General features: G+C 44.0%; 2 protein-coding genes across 5 annotated transcripts in view; both read left to right on the top strand.

The window, feature by feature from the left end:
* The window catches only part of LOC119183194 (serine/threonine-protein phosphatase 2A activator), a 68576-nt gene that overhangs the window by 6814 nt on the left and 47182 nt on the right, over nt 1-14580 (top strand). For all 4 annotated transcript variants that reach the window (XM_075880776.1, XM_075880772.1, XM_075880775.1 and 1 more), the window contains one exon: nt 10199-10285. In XM_075880776.1, coding sequence (XP_075736891.1) covers nt 10199-10285 — 87 coding nt within the window. The remainder of the gene's footprint in view (nt 1-10198; nt 10286-14580) is intronic.
* LOC119185998 (zinc finger SWIM domain-containing protein 3-like) lies at nt 15-5428 on the top strand. Its single transcript, XM_075880767.1, has 5 exons — nt 15-1206; nt 1358-1466; nt 2166-2397; nt 2527-4431; nt 4699-5428. Exons 1-5 carry the CDS (start codon nt 959-961, stop codon nt 5004-5006), a joined length of 2802 nt encoding a protein of 933 aa, XP_075736882.1. The 5' UTR covers nt 15-958; the 3' UTR covers nt 5007-5428.

Below are 14580 nucleotides of genomic sequence, written 5' to 3'. Positions count from 1 at the left end.
AAACATTTTACAACAACGCTAAAAAAAAATCTGTTACAAATTTGGACACCGTTCGATTTGATATGAATATTTGCACACCTTAAGCGCATCATTTATGGAAGTGCTCGTGTAGTCTTTTTTGTTGTTGTCTGCGATGATGTTTCATTCCACAGTGTTTGTCTTCCTTTTCAACTGTTGTAGTCAGACTACCTTCTTATATTGCATTGTAGAGTGCTTGCATGCCATGAAAGCACTACATGCATGTTCCGATGCATGCACAGAACACACCAATGGATCCCAATAATTCTTTTCCTTTTGTTCAACGCTGTGTCTAAAGGTACGTCGGACGTACCCGAATACCAAAAGCTAAAGGTACGTCCGACGTACCCGAAACCGTGAGTCTAAAGATACTTCGGACGTACCAGAATACTAAAAGCTAAAGGTACGTCCGACGTGCGCTTTCTCGCAAGTTTTCACTCAAGCGACTCAAGTTCCACCTGCCCGTCCGTCGTTTTCAAGCAGTTCGCACGACTGACCTCTTAGACGCGCGGATCCGAGAAAAAAAAAGTTTTCGTCAACGAGTTTGTAGTTGGACGCGCAGACGTTGCACCGGTTACATCAGACGTTGCACGGGTTGCACTTTCTCGCCTACTCAAGCTTGGTTTATACCACGGAAATGTTTATTCCTCCGTGGTTTACACGCAGCTATTATATCGCTTGATTAGGAAAAAAAAAAAGTTTTCGCCATCGGGTCGATTTCGATGCAAGTAGTACAAATCAATCCATTCCAATCCAGTTCTTGGAGTCCGTCCGAGTCTGTCAGGTGTTCTGTGAGTCTGTCTTATCCATAGTCTTATCCGTCCTACTTGTGTGGCGCCATTCTCCCGTCTCTTCAGTCAGCGTGTTACAGGTGTTCTGTGGTGACCGTTCCGCAGCACGTGCGGCGCCAGTCAAGTGTTCCCGTTCCGCAGCTCGTGTGATGGCTGGCAGCAAAATGAAAGTTGGGGACAAATTTCCAACGTTCAGGGAACTGGAAGCTGCTGTGAAAGGATACAGTGAAGAGAAGTTCGTGCAGTTTTACAAACGTGACTGTCGAACTGTCACAGCGGCGAAGACCAAAGTGAAGCGTTTTCTGAACGAACGACTTGGAATGTATCAGGTGGTTTACTGCTGTATCAAGGGGGGCAAGTCTTTCAAGAGCCGCAGCAAGGGGGAAAGAGATACCAGGTGAGGGCCAGCACTGGTCATTGTTTCCTTTGTGTTTCTTTCTGTGCTGCCAATCCACCATGGTCAGCGACGTGGTTGCGTTGTACACATCATGCATTTAGACGATTGTTTCCTGAGAGACATTGAGCATGTGACAACGGATCACTTTCAGCACCTTTCAGGCTGGATGTCCGGCGTTCGTGAAGTGCAGGGCCTCTGACGATGGGAACTTCCTGGAGGTTATTGAAATGAATGAGGACCACAACCATGAGTTATCGAAGGTATGGAGTTCCTAAGCATCCTTAAAAGTGTGCGACAGTATCTTAATGCCCTGTCCTTCATCCCTCACCATGTGTTGTTAAATTAAGCCAATACAGCTTTTGCTGTTACCTGTTCATATTGGTTAGTGAAGTTCAGTTCTGTTTTTTCACAGAAACAAACCTGAGTTTTGAGGTTATACAGGGTGACATGCACCACTGAAATATACTTTTGACGAAATGTTTGACGTGCTTACTTGATCGCGCAAAATGTTCTCGCTCAATTCTCATTGAGCTGGTAGCACCAGCACAGGGGATGCGAAGTTTTGCGATGTCAAATTAATGGGATCAAAGCAGTACATGCAGGTTCATTTCTTATTCACACTCAGAGGAATTCCTGCTGCATCATTATTACATTGAGGCAGATTAACTGCAACTTGCTTGTCATCAAAGCCGCCATTCTACAGTGCTACTACATTCAGGAACTGTGTCCTTGACATCACATGCGAGCCATATATAGGAAACACAGATTTACAGTTACAAGCATGATAAGGTGAGATTGAAGTGAGCTTGCTTGTGCTAAGAACCTAGATGCCATATATGCAGAATGTTGTCTGCACTTGTTTGCTTCACTCTGTGAGCTTGACATTGCATAATGCAGTTAACCTATAATTGCATATGTAGTTCAGTTTAACATTGAATGAAAAGTTTATTTTATTGCAGTTACTCTACAGCCACCTGCCACAAACCAGAGCATTAAGAGAACCAGGGGCCAAGGAGGAAGCCACACAGCTCTTGGCTTTGCATGCCAACAAGAAGTTGGTTAAGAAAAGGATAGAAGAAAAGACGGGGAAACTTGTCCTGCTCAAAGACTTGAGCAATGCGGCCTCTTCCCTCAGACCACAGACAAGGAATGACCTCATTAAGACTGCAGCTCTTCTGCAAAATGAGCATGGTAAGCACCTGATATTGTAGCACAAGTTTTTAAATAATTGCATCTGGGTTTTCCAGTGGGCTTCAGAGAAACTCGTATGTACAGTCGGCCAAATCTTTTACATTTAGACCATGAAATTTATTTCTACAGGTACAGACTACCACATCCTTGCTGATGGGGAAAACTTCCAAGGAATTTTGCTGTCCAATGAGTCTATGCGGTCAAATATGGATGCCTACCCAGAATTCCTAGGAATTGATGCCACCTACAAGCTTCTAGAAATACGAACACCAGTCTATGTGATGCACGTTGAAGACTCCAATGGAGACACAGAGACAGTATGTGTTGCAATTCTTGTGAATGAGTCTGCACCCACTATCAAATGGATGTTGGAAAAGTTCAAGGAACTGCACCCATCTTGGCCAAAAGTAAAGTGTGTCATGGCAGACAAGGACCTTTTGGAGCGTGACCTTCTCAAAGAAAGCTTCCCGCAGTCGAAGGTGCTCATCTGTGTGTTCCACACTTTAAAGACTTTTCGACGCGAGATTGCCTGCAACAAGATGAACATCACTGCAGAGGAAAGGGACCAAGCCCTGGCACTGCTCCAGAAGATGGTCCTGTCACGATCGAGTGAAAAATTTGAGGAGCTTCAACTGGAATTTGACAATAATGTTTGCCAAGAGATCCGCTCTTACTATGACAAAAACTGGCGTCCCATCAAGGATGAGTGGTACACTGGACCCAAGTTTATGTCTGAAAACTTTAACAACACTACCAACAACAGAATTGAAAGTCTGAACGCAAAACTGAAAAGTGTTATAAAAAAGAATAGCTCCCTTGAAGAGTTTGTGTGCTCACTTTTCACAGTATTGAACGCCTTGAGCGATGAACGTGACCACAGAGCATTGACAAGCATATCCAAAAGACCTTGCAAAGCACCTTCTAGCCCTGAAGAAGCTATGTATCAGGAATCATTGACTCCCTATGCCTTTAAGCTTGTAAGGGAGCAGATCTACCTGTCAGCCAAGCGAGTACCAAGTGACCAAAAAGCAGATGTGTTCACATTCGAGGCGTCGTCTGGCAACACGTCAACAACAAAAACTAACTGCAATTGTTCCTTTTGGAACGCTATGAGACTGCCATGCCGGCATGTGTTTGCAGTTAGGCGGACTCTGAACATTAGTCTCTTTGATGACAAACTTTTTCTAAAAAGGTGGTCCAAGGCATATTACTACTGTCATCAGAGAGCCTTCCTTTCTCAAGAGAAGTGCACAACTGAACATTCCATTTCGGAGCAGGCTGCAAAACCTCGGAGGCCAATGTCGCAGCATGAGAAATACAGGGAGGTATTTCCTACATGCAAGTACATAGCTCAACTTGCTGCAGAAGAAACAGGTGAAAGATACCAGGGCCGTCTAAAAGTTTTGTTGGCACTCTCTGAGGCATGGGAGCAAGGGCGCGAAATTGAAATCGTGGAAGTGTTGCGTCATGAAGCCTCATCCCCTTCATCACCAGAGCAAGTCAGACGCCAGCTGGAGCTGACTGTGTCCGTAGAAGAGAATGCAGAGTCACCCAAAGCTGCATCAGGTGAGGATTGGGACACGTCTGAAACTGCAGATCAGAATAATTCACATGATCAACCAGATCTGCCTCAAGCACCTTTAAGCCATACCGGGGCAGAACCACTTCATACCACTCCTGAGAAAGAGCAGCGTGCCCATAATGCAGGTGCATGCGAAACTCCTGATGAAGTGAGAAAGGCACAGCCACGCGAGAATACCTTGGCCCCTGCAAGCAGCGCCGGGCCTTCAGACTACATGCGCGAACGCCTCGGAAAGCTGAAAGTGCCCGCTAAGGTGAAGTCACGAGGTCGACCCAAAGGGGCGGAGAAAACCGTTATTGGGCTTCCACGACGGCGGCAGGGACCCCACAAATCAGCAGCAACACTGCAGCCATTTCGCGATCTGCCTCCTCAGGAAAAGGAGCTCAGGATCCTAAGTTGCTTAGTTCCTCAGGGCCTGCTAAGTGAGGTTCAGCAGGGGAAACTGCTACTCGGTGAGTTGTGAGATTTACCTTTATTTATGCTTAAATTTCCTATTTTGTTGCAACTTCAGTCGCTATCTAAGGTGTAGTACGAAGGTGTCTGATATCACCTATAGGGCTGCAACTACAGCTACATTCTGTAAGAATATTGAGTGTTCAATTCACAAAATAAACCTGAGCCCTAGAAATAAGTTCCCCTTGTTCAGATTCATAGCATTCTGTTGTACCTTAAAGCCATCTGATGGCAGGTTCAGAACACTTATTCAGTAATTTTTACAGGTGAGGACCAGGTGGAAACCATACCTTCCAGGATTCCAGAGACAATCCTCGACGAGGAAGTTCACCTTGACTGTGTCCAGAAATACTTCACTGAAGACGGCTGGACAGCTGTGCTGGCAACAGTCAAGGTGAAGAAGCAAACCATAAAGTGGAAATGCAACGAATGTCGGGACCTGTTAGAAGAGGACCCTTCTGTGATTTGTGACTTATGTTTGTGTTGGTTCCACCAAATCTGTACTTCACTGAGCAGCCGCAACAGGAATAGTTCCTGGTTTTGTGCGAAGTGTGTAGCAGCAGCCCAAATGTAAAGGAGCTGCTCCGTGAGTGGAACACAGCGATGGGAAACCTGCTGCAATTGCTCCTACGTGCTATATTTTGTTAAAGCTGGTCCATACATGCTACAAATGAGCAAAATTACTCCAACCTGCTACGTTTTGTGAAAGCTACTACATTAATGCTACAAATGAGCAGAATTGCTCCAAAGCTTCTACGCAAGCAGGGTTTGCTTCTACGCAAGCAGGGGAGCTCGCAAGCAGGGTTTGCTTAAGCACAACAAAAGATGGCTGAGTGTATGCCCCACTGGCATGCTTATAAAAAATGGAAGAAAGCTTAGTGCTGTTTCATGCGAGTGACATTTACATGTATTGTGTGTCTGTGTATTTGTTCCTATTATTCTTCATACAATTGTGATCCTTTGATTAAAGCTTGCATTAGTTGTGCCTTCAGTGAACACTGAATTCATTCATTGTATACATAGTTTGCATTGACGTCACCATGGCCGCCATCTTAGGGCCCCCAGCTACTTTGAGATGCTGGGTTAGCTCAAACGGTGACATAGGATTTGTGCCGGTGCCCTTCGCGTTCCTTTGATTCCCCACAGCGCGCCTTGCGAACAGAAGAAAGTGGGGACATCACAAAAGAACACGGGGACCGAACAACTGTGTGTCCTCCTCTGCAATGGTACTCTCTAATGACATAAAAAGTCACGGTTGCCGCCATCTCGGAGCACCCAGTGCAGAGAACCTGTCTGTGATGTCACGTGAAAACTATGTATAATAAGAGCATTAAAATGCTATCTGGCCTGTCTTTTTCGTTTTTGCAACCTGCTAAGGAGGAGATCATGAGAGCACCCAGGCGTAGGCGGCTAGCTAGTTAGTGATCTAACTTGGCTAACCAGATAAATAAATTCGTTTGGTTTGCTAAGAAATGCTTTGCATTTAAAAATCTTACATCTTGTTTTTTTCCCTGCAGTAATTAGCTAACGACCCGCTCATCTGGAAACCTCGTGGACTCAAGCGCGCTGGTTAGTTTTTGGGAGCCGGTCGCAGTTACGGTTTCAAAGGTCAGCGAGTAGGTCGGCTCCCAGAATGGTTTTCGTGCAAACTCAGCTGGCTACATAGGCGCATATCACACAAAACCGCGTTCGCGAGAGTACCGCACAGAACTCTTTGCCCGAAAATTGCTCTGCCGAGGGAAGGACATCAGCCTCTGTACTTACGTGCGAGCCTCCCCCTTTCCGTTCAAAAGATCTGCTAGGAGAGAACGGCACCGCCGACATCGACGCCGTTCGTCAACCACGCGATGCTCTAAGTTTTCCATTGTCACCGGTAGTACTCGCTCCCTGTCAGTCTTTTACGTGAGCAGGCTCGCACGAAGGCTCGTTTCTTCGTATATATGCAAAAATTGGTACGCGGTAGCCGTGGACCCACCCGGCAACTCCCGGCGTACGTCCGACGTATCTTTTTTTTTTTTTTAGACTCAGTTTCGCGTACCCCCGACGTATCTTTAGACTCACGGTTTCGGGTACGTCGGACGTACCTTTAGCTTTTAGTAATCGGGTACGTCCGACGTATCTTTAGACTCACGGTTTCGGGTACGTCGGACGTACCTTTAGCTTTTGGTATTCGGGTACGTCCGACGTACCTTTAGACACACCGTTTGTTCAAACACTATAGAAATAAAAAGAAAGCAGAAAACTGTGTCGGAAGCCTTGTATAGGACAAACATAACATCACTTCTAACATTGCAGTCGAAGCCAGAATGAGATTGGTTGTAATGCTGCATTGAAAGTTCTCGCACCCATTTTTTTTTCCTGCAGATTTTGACAGCATCTCCTTGAACTGAGTGTTAAAAAAATGTTTCACTCTGAGAGAGCCAGACACATTGGAAGCCTGAAAAACTCACTCAACTGCCACTGCTGCTGCACAAAAAGTGCCAAAAACCTTATAAAAACTGTGGTATCATATGTACAAACTGGGGCAGCAGTTTGTAATATTAGCGAACCATTAATTTTTCTTGTGTGATTATTCTTCTGCAAAGTTTTCAAAAGTAGAGTTTAGGCAGCTGTGCTTAAACTCCACGCTTGAAAGTGGTTAAGCATCTCTGTTGAACTCAAAGAGGCAGGTTCCATCCAATTTGCCACGGTTGCATTTCACTGAAGGGCTAGAGAGCCATGTACTCAGATTTAGGTGCACGTTAAAGAAACTCGGGTCGTCAACATTGGTTGACTGTGAGACTGTGTGTGCATTTTTTTTACACAAACTCCATTACACAATGGATTACAAGGAGATACACAGCAGGGTCACAAGAGATGTACCTGTCTGTTGTCTGGTTGTTACCATATTTTGTGGCCTAATGTAATACTGTGTAGCCAAACTGACCTCCTTACTGAAGTGTTTTAGGAAATGTTCTCCATGTGTACGAACAACCTGTTTATTGAGCCACCATTTCTATAGGAGAAAGGGGTGGTGGCTTTCCTAACAACATTTGTGATGCTAGCAAGAGTACTTCTTATATGAAATATTGTGATGTATAAATTCTGTAGTATTAGTAAAATAAATGTTTGTCATGTCCGTGCTCTGTACTGGAGCCGGGCACAGTTCAGGTGACAATTGAAGGCCTCATTTGTTGAAAAAACAAAACCATGCTCCTGCTGTGCATTCTCAGATGCACATTATAGAACTGCAGTGTAAGTCATTATGGCTAAAAGTTTACACTAACTTCTTCAGAGTCCAGTGCTGGTGCATCTTATGCAGCAGTGTGCCAGTAGTTCTCGGAATTCGGCATTCCATACCTGTAGATGAACATTTTCTCAGCCTAGGCGTATGTGACACTCGAAGCTGTAATGTATAATCTATTAGGAATTGAGGGCTACACAACATGGTTTGTTTTTACTGCAACCAGAGCTCTCTGGTACAGGCGCCTAAGAAGTGCTAGCTGAATGCATTTTTTCTTTCGACACCTTCAGGGTTTTCCTCTTACAGCTATGTGTGCTACGGTTGAGTTGTTTCGGCATAATCTTTTTTGGGGATGTTCACTTTGTGAATTGGGCCAGAATGATGCAAAATCATTTCACCAACACTTTCAATACTGGCCTTTGAGAGCAGATAAAAATATACACAAGCGGCAAAATACTTTTTCAAGTCTTTCGCTACCGTGAGGAAAGAGGCCGTTTTTACTGGGTGTAATAATTTTTTTTTGCGGCTAGATACCAATGCCTTATTTACATTTTTTGGTACCAAATTGCAGCTCAAAAAATGTTCTGTCCAATAATATTATCATTGTATATATATTTAATATACACATTAAGAAAAAATGTTTATATTTAAATGTTTGTAGAGTGACTATACAATAATGTTTAAAAAGGAGGATAACATAAAAAATAATGTTGATTTGAATAGGCACGGTAGTTGGTTCTATTATATTTTGACCTCTTTTTCTTCAGCATTGCTTAGTCTTTCCCAAGAGGGTTTGATGGCTTAAAATGATTGCATATTAATGCTACACAGTGCTTAAATGCTCAGTCTCTATATTAGAGCACTGCGTGGGCCTGGGGGCTTGTTTCAGGCCGAGTGAGGAATTGTCAGATCTGGCTTGGGTCGGGCCCGAGTTAGGGCCATCATTCACCTGGGTCTTGTACAAGTAAGCAATATGCTCGGGTATGCTTTGTATAACTGCGTAAAACTACCTAATGTAAATATGCACCCTTGCATAGATGTGAGTTGTAGACGCGTTTATGTGACTTCTAAATGTTGCAGATCCTCACTGCTCAGTAGCACAGTGCAGTGTATCATCATGAGGTTTAACAAGATCGCCTGTGCTAAATCAGTTCATGAACCTATAAGCCAAGGGGCGACAAGTGATTTAAAAGTTTTCCCATCTAGCCCCCCCCTCCCCCCCCCCAAACTTTAAGCCCTGGTTGTTTTTAAGAGATGAGCATCACTTTTAAGCTTGATGGTCTCTGTCTATACTGAGGCATAGACTGATTTTATGTTATATCTAAGCTATTTTTAATGCTTAATTCTATAAATGCTGAAACAAGAGTAGCATATTGAAACACCATCGCCGGGCTCTAACCAGAAAAGTAGGCCTGTGTGGGGCTCTAAGTTATATGGTCAGTTGAAGAGTTGGCATTATGTATCGGAATGAAGCCTAATCAAGCAATGAGAAATGTCATTCCACATGAGGATTACTTTGGCATTGGTTATCAACAATTCATATAAATTTTATCAAACTAAATGTGCCCACCATGTTTATTGACCTAACTTGTACGTGTTTTACGTTGCAACAATCGTTCCTTAAGATTCCATGTTAAGTGGTTAGCGCTGTGTACATGAGACAGCCAGCCATTCCTTTGCTTATATCATCCTGCAACTATTTTGTGTGTGTGTAGCATTTATGATAGTGAAGACTACAAAAACCTGTTTGAATCGTGAAGGAAACAAGTGGAAATTAGAGGGCTAACTTTTTTATTAGACACACTATTAATGACAACAGAAATTGATGCCAAGGAAAGTATAGGGGTTGTTTTATGAGTAGTAAGTGCAATGTAAGTGTGAAGAAATATAAATGGACAAAAAAAATAACTTTCCGCTGTCGAACCTGTGACCTTCAAATAATGTGTTCAAACATGTTATATTAAAGGTTGCAGGTTCGTCCATTTTTCTTTCTTTACACTTGCATTGCCCTTACTACTGATGAAACATCCCCTATACTTTCCTTGGCATCATTGTTTGCTTGTTCCCATTAATATCGGTTTAAAGCGTGACACTCTAACAAGTCCTTATAAGCATCTCCTGGAAGTATTGTGTGTGTGGTACCTTCAAAACAACAGATAATTAGGTGATCCACTCTCTTGTTGTGAAACTGTAAACTTGCACCAGTGCCGCATTTAACAGGGCAGGGTCAGCCTGGACCTGAATCTTACGGGGCAGGTCGAGTACGGGCCACATTTGAAAACAACAGGATCTGGTGTGCCGGAGCATGGCACTTTCAAATTTGGACCGTGCCCAAGCTGGAAAACTCGTGCAGTGCTTTAGTCTGTATGGATGAAGTTTTGCTGCAGATACCAGTCTAATAATTGTTTTTAGAATTCGACCGTGTTAGTTGATAAGCTTTCTCCAGTAGCAGCTGCACTGATATGGCAGCTTCGCGTTGAAAGTTTTCTACAGGGAAAGCGTCAGAAATAACTAGATTTATTTATTTTTCTTCACTCTTTCAGGCATATAGTGAGTATGTTGGTTTCATTCTGGCCCTTAATGAGAAGATAAAAGGCAAGAAGATAACTGATGAACTTTTTGTATCTGAGGTGAGTTGCATGTCTTTTTTTTAGTGCCATAATGGTTCATTGCCTTTTCGTATTTAAATAATGTCATTCACAGCTCGAGAAGTTTTCATAGGGTGGAGGAGTTTTGCAATTATAGTTAATTTTGATGGCTTTTTCACAGTTGCTAATTTATAAAACATTAACTAGTGGTTTTTTTTATATATTATTGATGTACTAGAGGTGAGGGTAGCTGAATATGCCACCTTATGAAACAAACGAATTGAATATGTGCTTTTATTTTTCACATTGGTTTTAGATAGTCACACACAAATATTCGAGCTATTTGAGTGTCTGAACAAATATTGCAGAATTCAACTTAGCTTCAGCATGAGTTTCAAATTTCGAAAATCTTAAGTATTTCAAACATACGAATGGACGCATAAGTTTTAGCATGTAACCCACTGAGAAAGTGACTTCACTGCACTGTGATGCAATGGTGCCGTGAAATCAGGTTTTCAATAGAAATATGCACTGCGGCAAAGCGTACTGCAAATTTAAATGTGCACAACCTGCACCAAGATTTTGAAGTTTAGAAGCTCATTATATGGGCTTGTATGTGCTTAGTAGAGCACACTTTAAAACAAAACATATTTTGCTGCTTATAATTTTCACTCGACAGCTGTTCGAATCCTGCTACTATTTGCATTCGCTTACATCAAAACCAAAAAAAAAAAGGACGTTCACACAAGCTTGGCTCTACTTTTTAAAAATAATGTTGCACGTTTGTTTCGTAACGACAAAAATGCTTTTTTTTAAATATGTGATGTTGTTTGAATTACTTTATTTGGAAATATTTTACCAACTCAATATACCTTTACAATATGTTTTAAACCTTATTTACTTGACCATTAGGGTAAATTTTTCTCATTTACTGTGCAGTAATTTACAACCAGTGTGAAAGGCTTTTTTGCAGCACTTACTGGCACTTAGAGCACTGGTGCAGATAAGCATATATACATATGCATATATATACAGGTTGTCCCACATAACTTTAGCCAGAGTTAAAAATATGCTGGAACACGTAATTATGACACGACCAAATGCATGTTGCTCACCGTTGCTTGGAGTTAGTCGGACTATTTTTGTGCTCTCAAATAATGTTTAATTAGATCTGTTTAATTAACTAGCTTTTAAAGGAACAAAGATTGATAAAAATTTCAGTTAGAAAGTTGTAGATCGGTTTGCAAAACATTCAAATAGATAGTTTTGAACTTTATATGTTTTAAGTATTAGTGTTTTTCTGCTAATTACAAATGCCCACGAAGCACAAAAAAATACCACGTGACAAACCCGCTCGTGCGTCAGTGCGCACGATGATTCTAGTGCTCCCTAACGTTCCGCGTACGAACGACAAACTTGCCTTGCACCGGCTCATGACGGCAATAAGCAGTCGCAGCGGTCATGATTTTTGTGGCCGATAGCAAAACGTATTCCTCGTAAAGCCACCACAATCGTTGCGGCCCTGCCGAGACAGCACAATGGGGCAAATGCTATGGTTGTTCGTGCACGGAGCGTTAGGTAGCTTTAGAATAATTGTGCGTACGAACGGGTTTGTCACGTAGTATTTTTTGTATTTTGCAAGCATTTGTAATTGGCAGAAAAACACTTAGTACCTAACAGATATAAGGTTCAAAATTATCTAATCAGACGTTTTGCAAACTGATCTACAGCTTTCTTATTGAACTTTCTGATCTATCTTTGTTTTTTGAGAAGTTAGTTAATTAAACATATCTAATTGAACAGTATTTGAGAACACAAAAATTAGTTGGACTAACTCCAAGCAACTGGGAGCAACAGGCATTTGGTCGTGTCATAGTTACGTTCCTGGCATATTTTTAAATTCTGGCTAAAGTTACATGGGACACCCTGTGTGTGTGTGTATATATATATTAAAATAGAGGTGTTGTACGTCGAGAAAGGTTCAGACGCAGCTTGACAAAATGTGCCTTATCGGGCAGGTCTGGCTGATGACGAGCGGCGTGCGCGAGCTACTACTACAGCCACTGATCATCCTCGTCTTCTTCATTACCAGCAGAGCGTCCATTATTCAGATTCATTACAATTACTCCCCGCGAAATAAGGAGCCATCCTGGAGACCTATGGACAGGTAAACACGGGAGGGTTGTAGCAGGGCTTAAGTCTCGAGACGTGGACAATTTCCTGGCCACGACGACGTTGGTCAGAAGAAGGTTCCAGTGGCTCAATGAGGTAATTCACTGGTGACGTTTTTTGCAGCACACGATATGGGCCGTGATACTTGGGGACCAACTTGGTAGAAAGGCCAGGTGTAGCAGAAGGGACATGCAGCCATATGAGTGAACCTGGATCGTAGGAAGTAGTGTCATTTGATGCGTCATGGTGGTGCTTTTAGCGTCCTTGGTCTTGGGTTGTGAATGATCTTGCCAGTTGGCGGCATTCTTCAGAGTATGTAGCGGCTTGAGACAAAGTCGTGGACTCTGAGGAGTCAGATTTGTACGAAAGAATGATGTCCATAGTGCAAGAAGGTTCGCGTCCGTAAAGGAGGAAAAAAGGAGAGAACTCAGTAGTGCTTTGAATGGCGGTATTATAGGCGAACGTGATAAACGGGAGCACTCGGTCCCAATTGGAGTGGTCTGACGAGATATACACAGACAGCATGTCACTAAGGGTGCGGTTGAAGCGCTCTGTCATTCCATTGGTCTGGGGATGATAGGCGCTTGTAGTACGGTGAACGACGTGGCACTCGCGCAGCAATGCTGTGATGACGTCTGACAAGAATACGCGACCACGATCGCTCAGTAACTCCCGAGGTGCTCCATGACGTAATACGATGTTGTGAAGAACAAAAGTCGCGTCTTTTGCTGTAGACAAGGGAAGGGATGAAGTTTCGGCATACCGCGTGAGATGGTCGACGGCAACTATGATCCAGCGGTTACCGTCAGCAGTGTTGGGAAGGGGACCATAGATATCGATGCCGACGCGGTCGAATGGTCGGGATGGGCATGGTAAGGGTAGCAAGGTACCGCTGGCGTGATAAGGGGGAGTTTTTCGTCTCTGGCACGTCGAGCAGGCCCGAACGTATTGTCGTATAAAACGGTACATGCCACGCCTGTAATATCGGAGACGTATGCGAGAATAAGTCTTCAGGAAACCTGCGTGGCCACATTGGGGGTCGTCATGAAACACGGAACAAATTTCAGATCGCAGATGACGTGGAATCACGAATAGCCACTGACGTCCACCGGGTGCGTAATTGCGTCGGGACAGCACGTCGTCGCGAGTGGCGAAGTGCTCGACTTGCCGACGCAATGTGCGAGAAGGGGGGGAAGCCGTCCGCCCAGCCAGGATGTCTAGAATCGAAGCAACCCATGGGTCATTGCGTTGCTCAGATGGCATGTCGGCGATGGTGATGGCAGTGGTATCACAGGTTAGACTTTCGCAGCAGTCCGGGTCAGGGGGTAGAGGCGAACAGGATAGGGCGTCTGCGTCCGAATGTTTCCGGCTGGAGCGATAGACCACGCGAATATTATATTCTTGGAGGCGTAATGCCCATCGGGCGAGGCGACCGCTTGGATCCTTCAGTGACGACAACCAGCAGAGGGCGTGGTGGTCAGTCACGACGTCAAAAAGGCGCCCGTACACGTAAGGTCGAAATTTCTCTATCACCCAAATAATGGCGAGGCATTCCTTTTCAGTGACGGAATAGTTGATTTTGGCTTTGCTAAGAGTTCGGCTTGCGTAGGTAACCACGTACTCTTGGAAGCCGTCTTTCTTCTGTGCAAGAATAGTGCCTAGCCCGACACCACTAGCGTCAGTGTGGATCTCTGTGGGTGCCGATGGGTCGTAGTGTCGCAGAATAGGCGGCGACGTGAGGAGGCGGCGCAGTTCATTGAAAGAATCGTCACAGGTGGCAGACCAGGCTGAAAAGTCTCTAGAGCCGGCGAGGAGCTTGGTCAAAGGAGCGATGATCGTCGCGAAATTGCGGACGAAGCGCCGGAAGTAAGAGCAAAGGCTTATGAAGCTTCGGAGCTCTTTCATGGTGGTCGGTTCGGGAAACGCTGAAACGGCTGTAAGTTTGGCAGTGTCAGGAAGAATGCCGTCTTTTGAAATCACATGGCCAAGGATCGTAAGCTTTCGAGCGACGAAATGGCACTTCTTCAGATTCAGTTGCAGCCCTGTGGCAGAAATACACACAAGGACTTTCTCGAGGCGGGTTAAATGGGTTGCGAAATCAGTTGAAAAGACGGAAATGTCATCTAAATAACAAAAGCAAACGTTCCATTTGAGGCCTCGAAGAA

This window comes from Rhipicephalus microplus, chromosome X (genome assembly GCF_043290135.1).
Source record: "Rhipicephalus microplus isolate Deutch F79 chromosome X, USDA_Rmic, whole genome shotgun sequence".
NCBI classification, from domain to species: Eukaryota; Metazoa; Arthropoda; class Arachnida; order Ixodida; family Ixodidae; genus Rhipicephalus; species Rhipicephalus microplus.
Note: the sequence above shows the minus strand (reverse complement) of the source record. Positions and strands in the feature narration are given on the sequence as shown.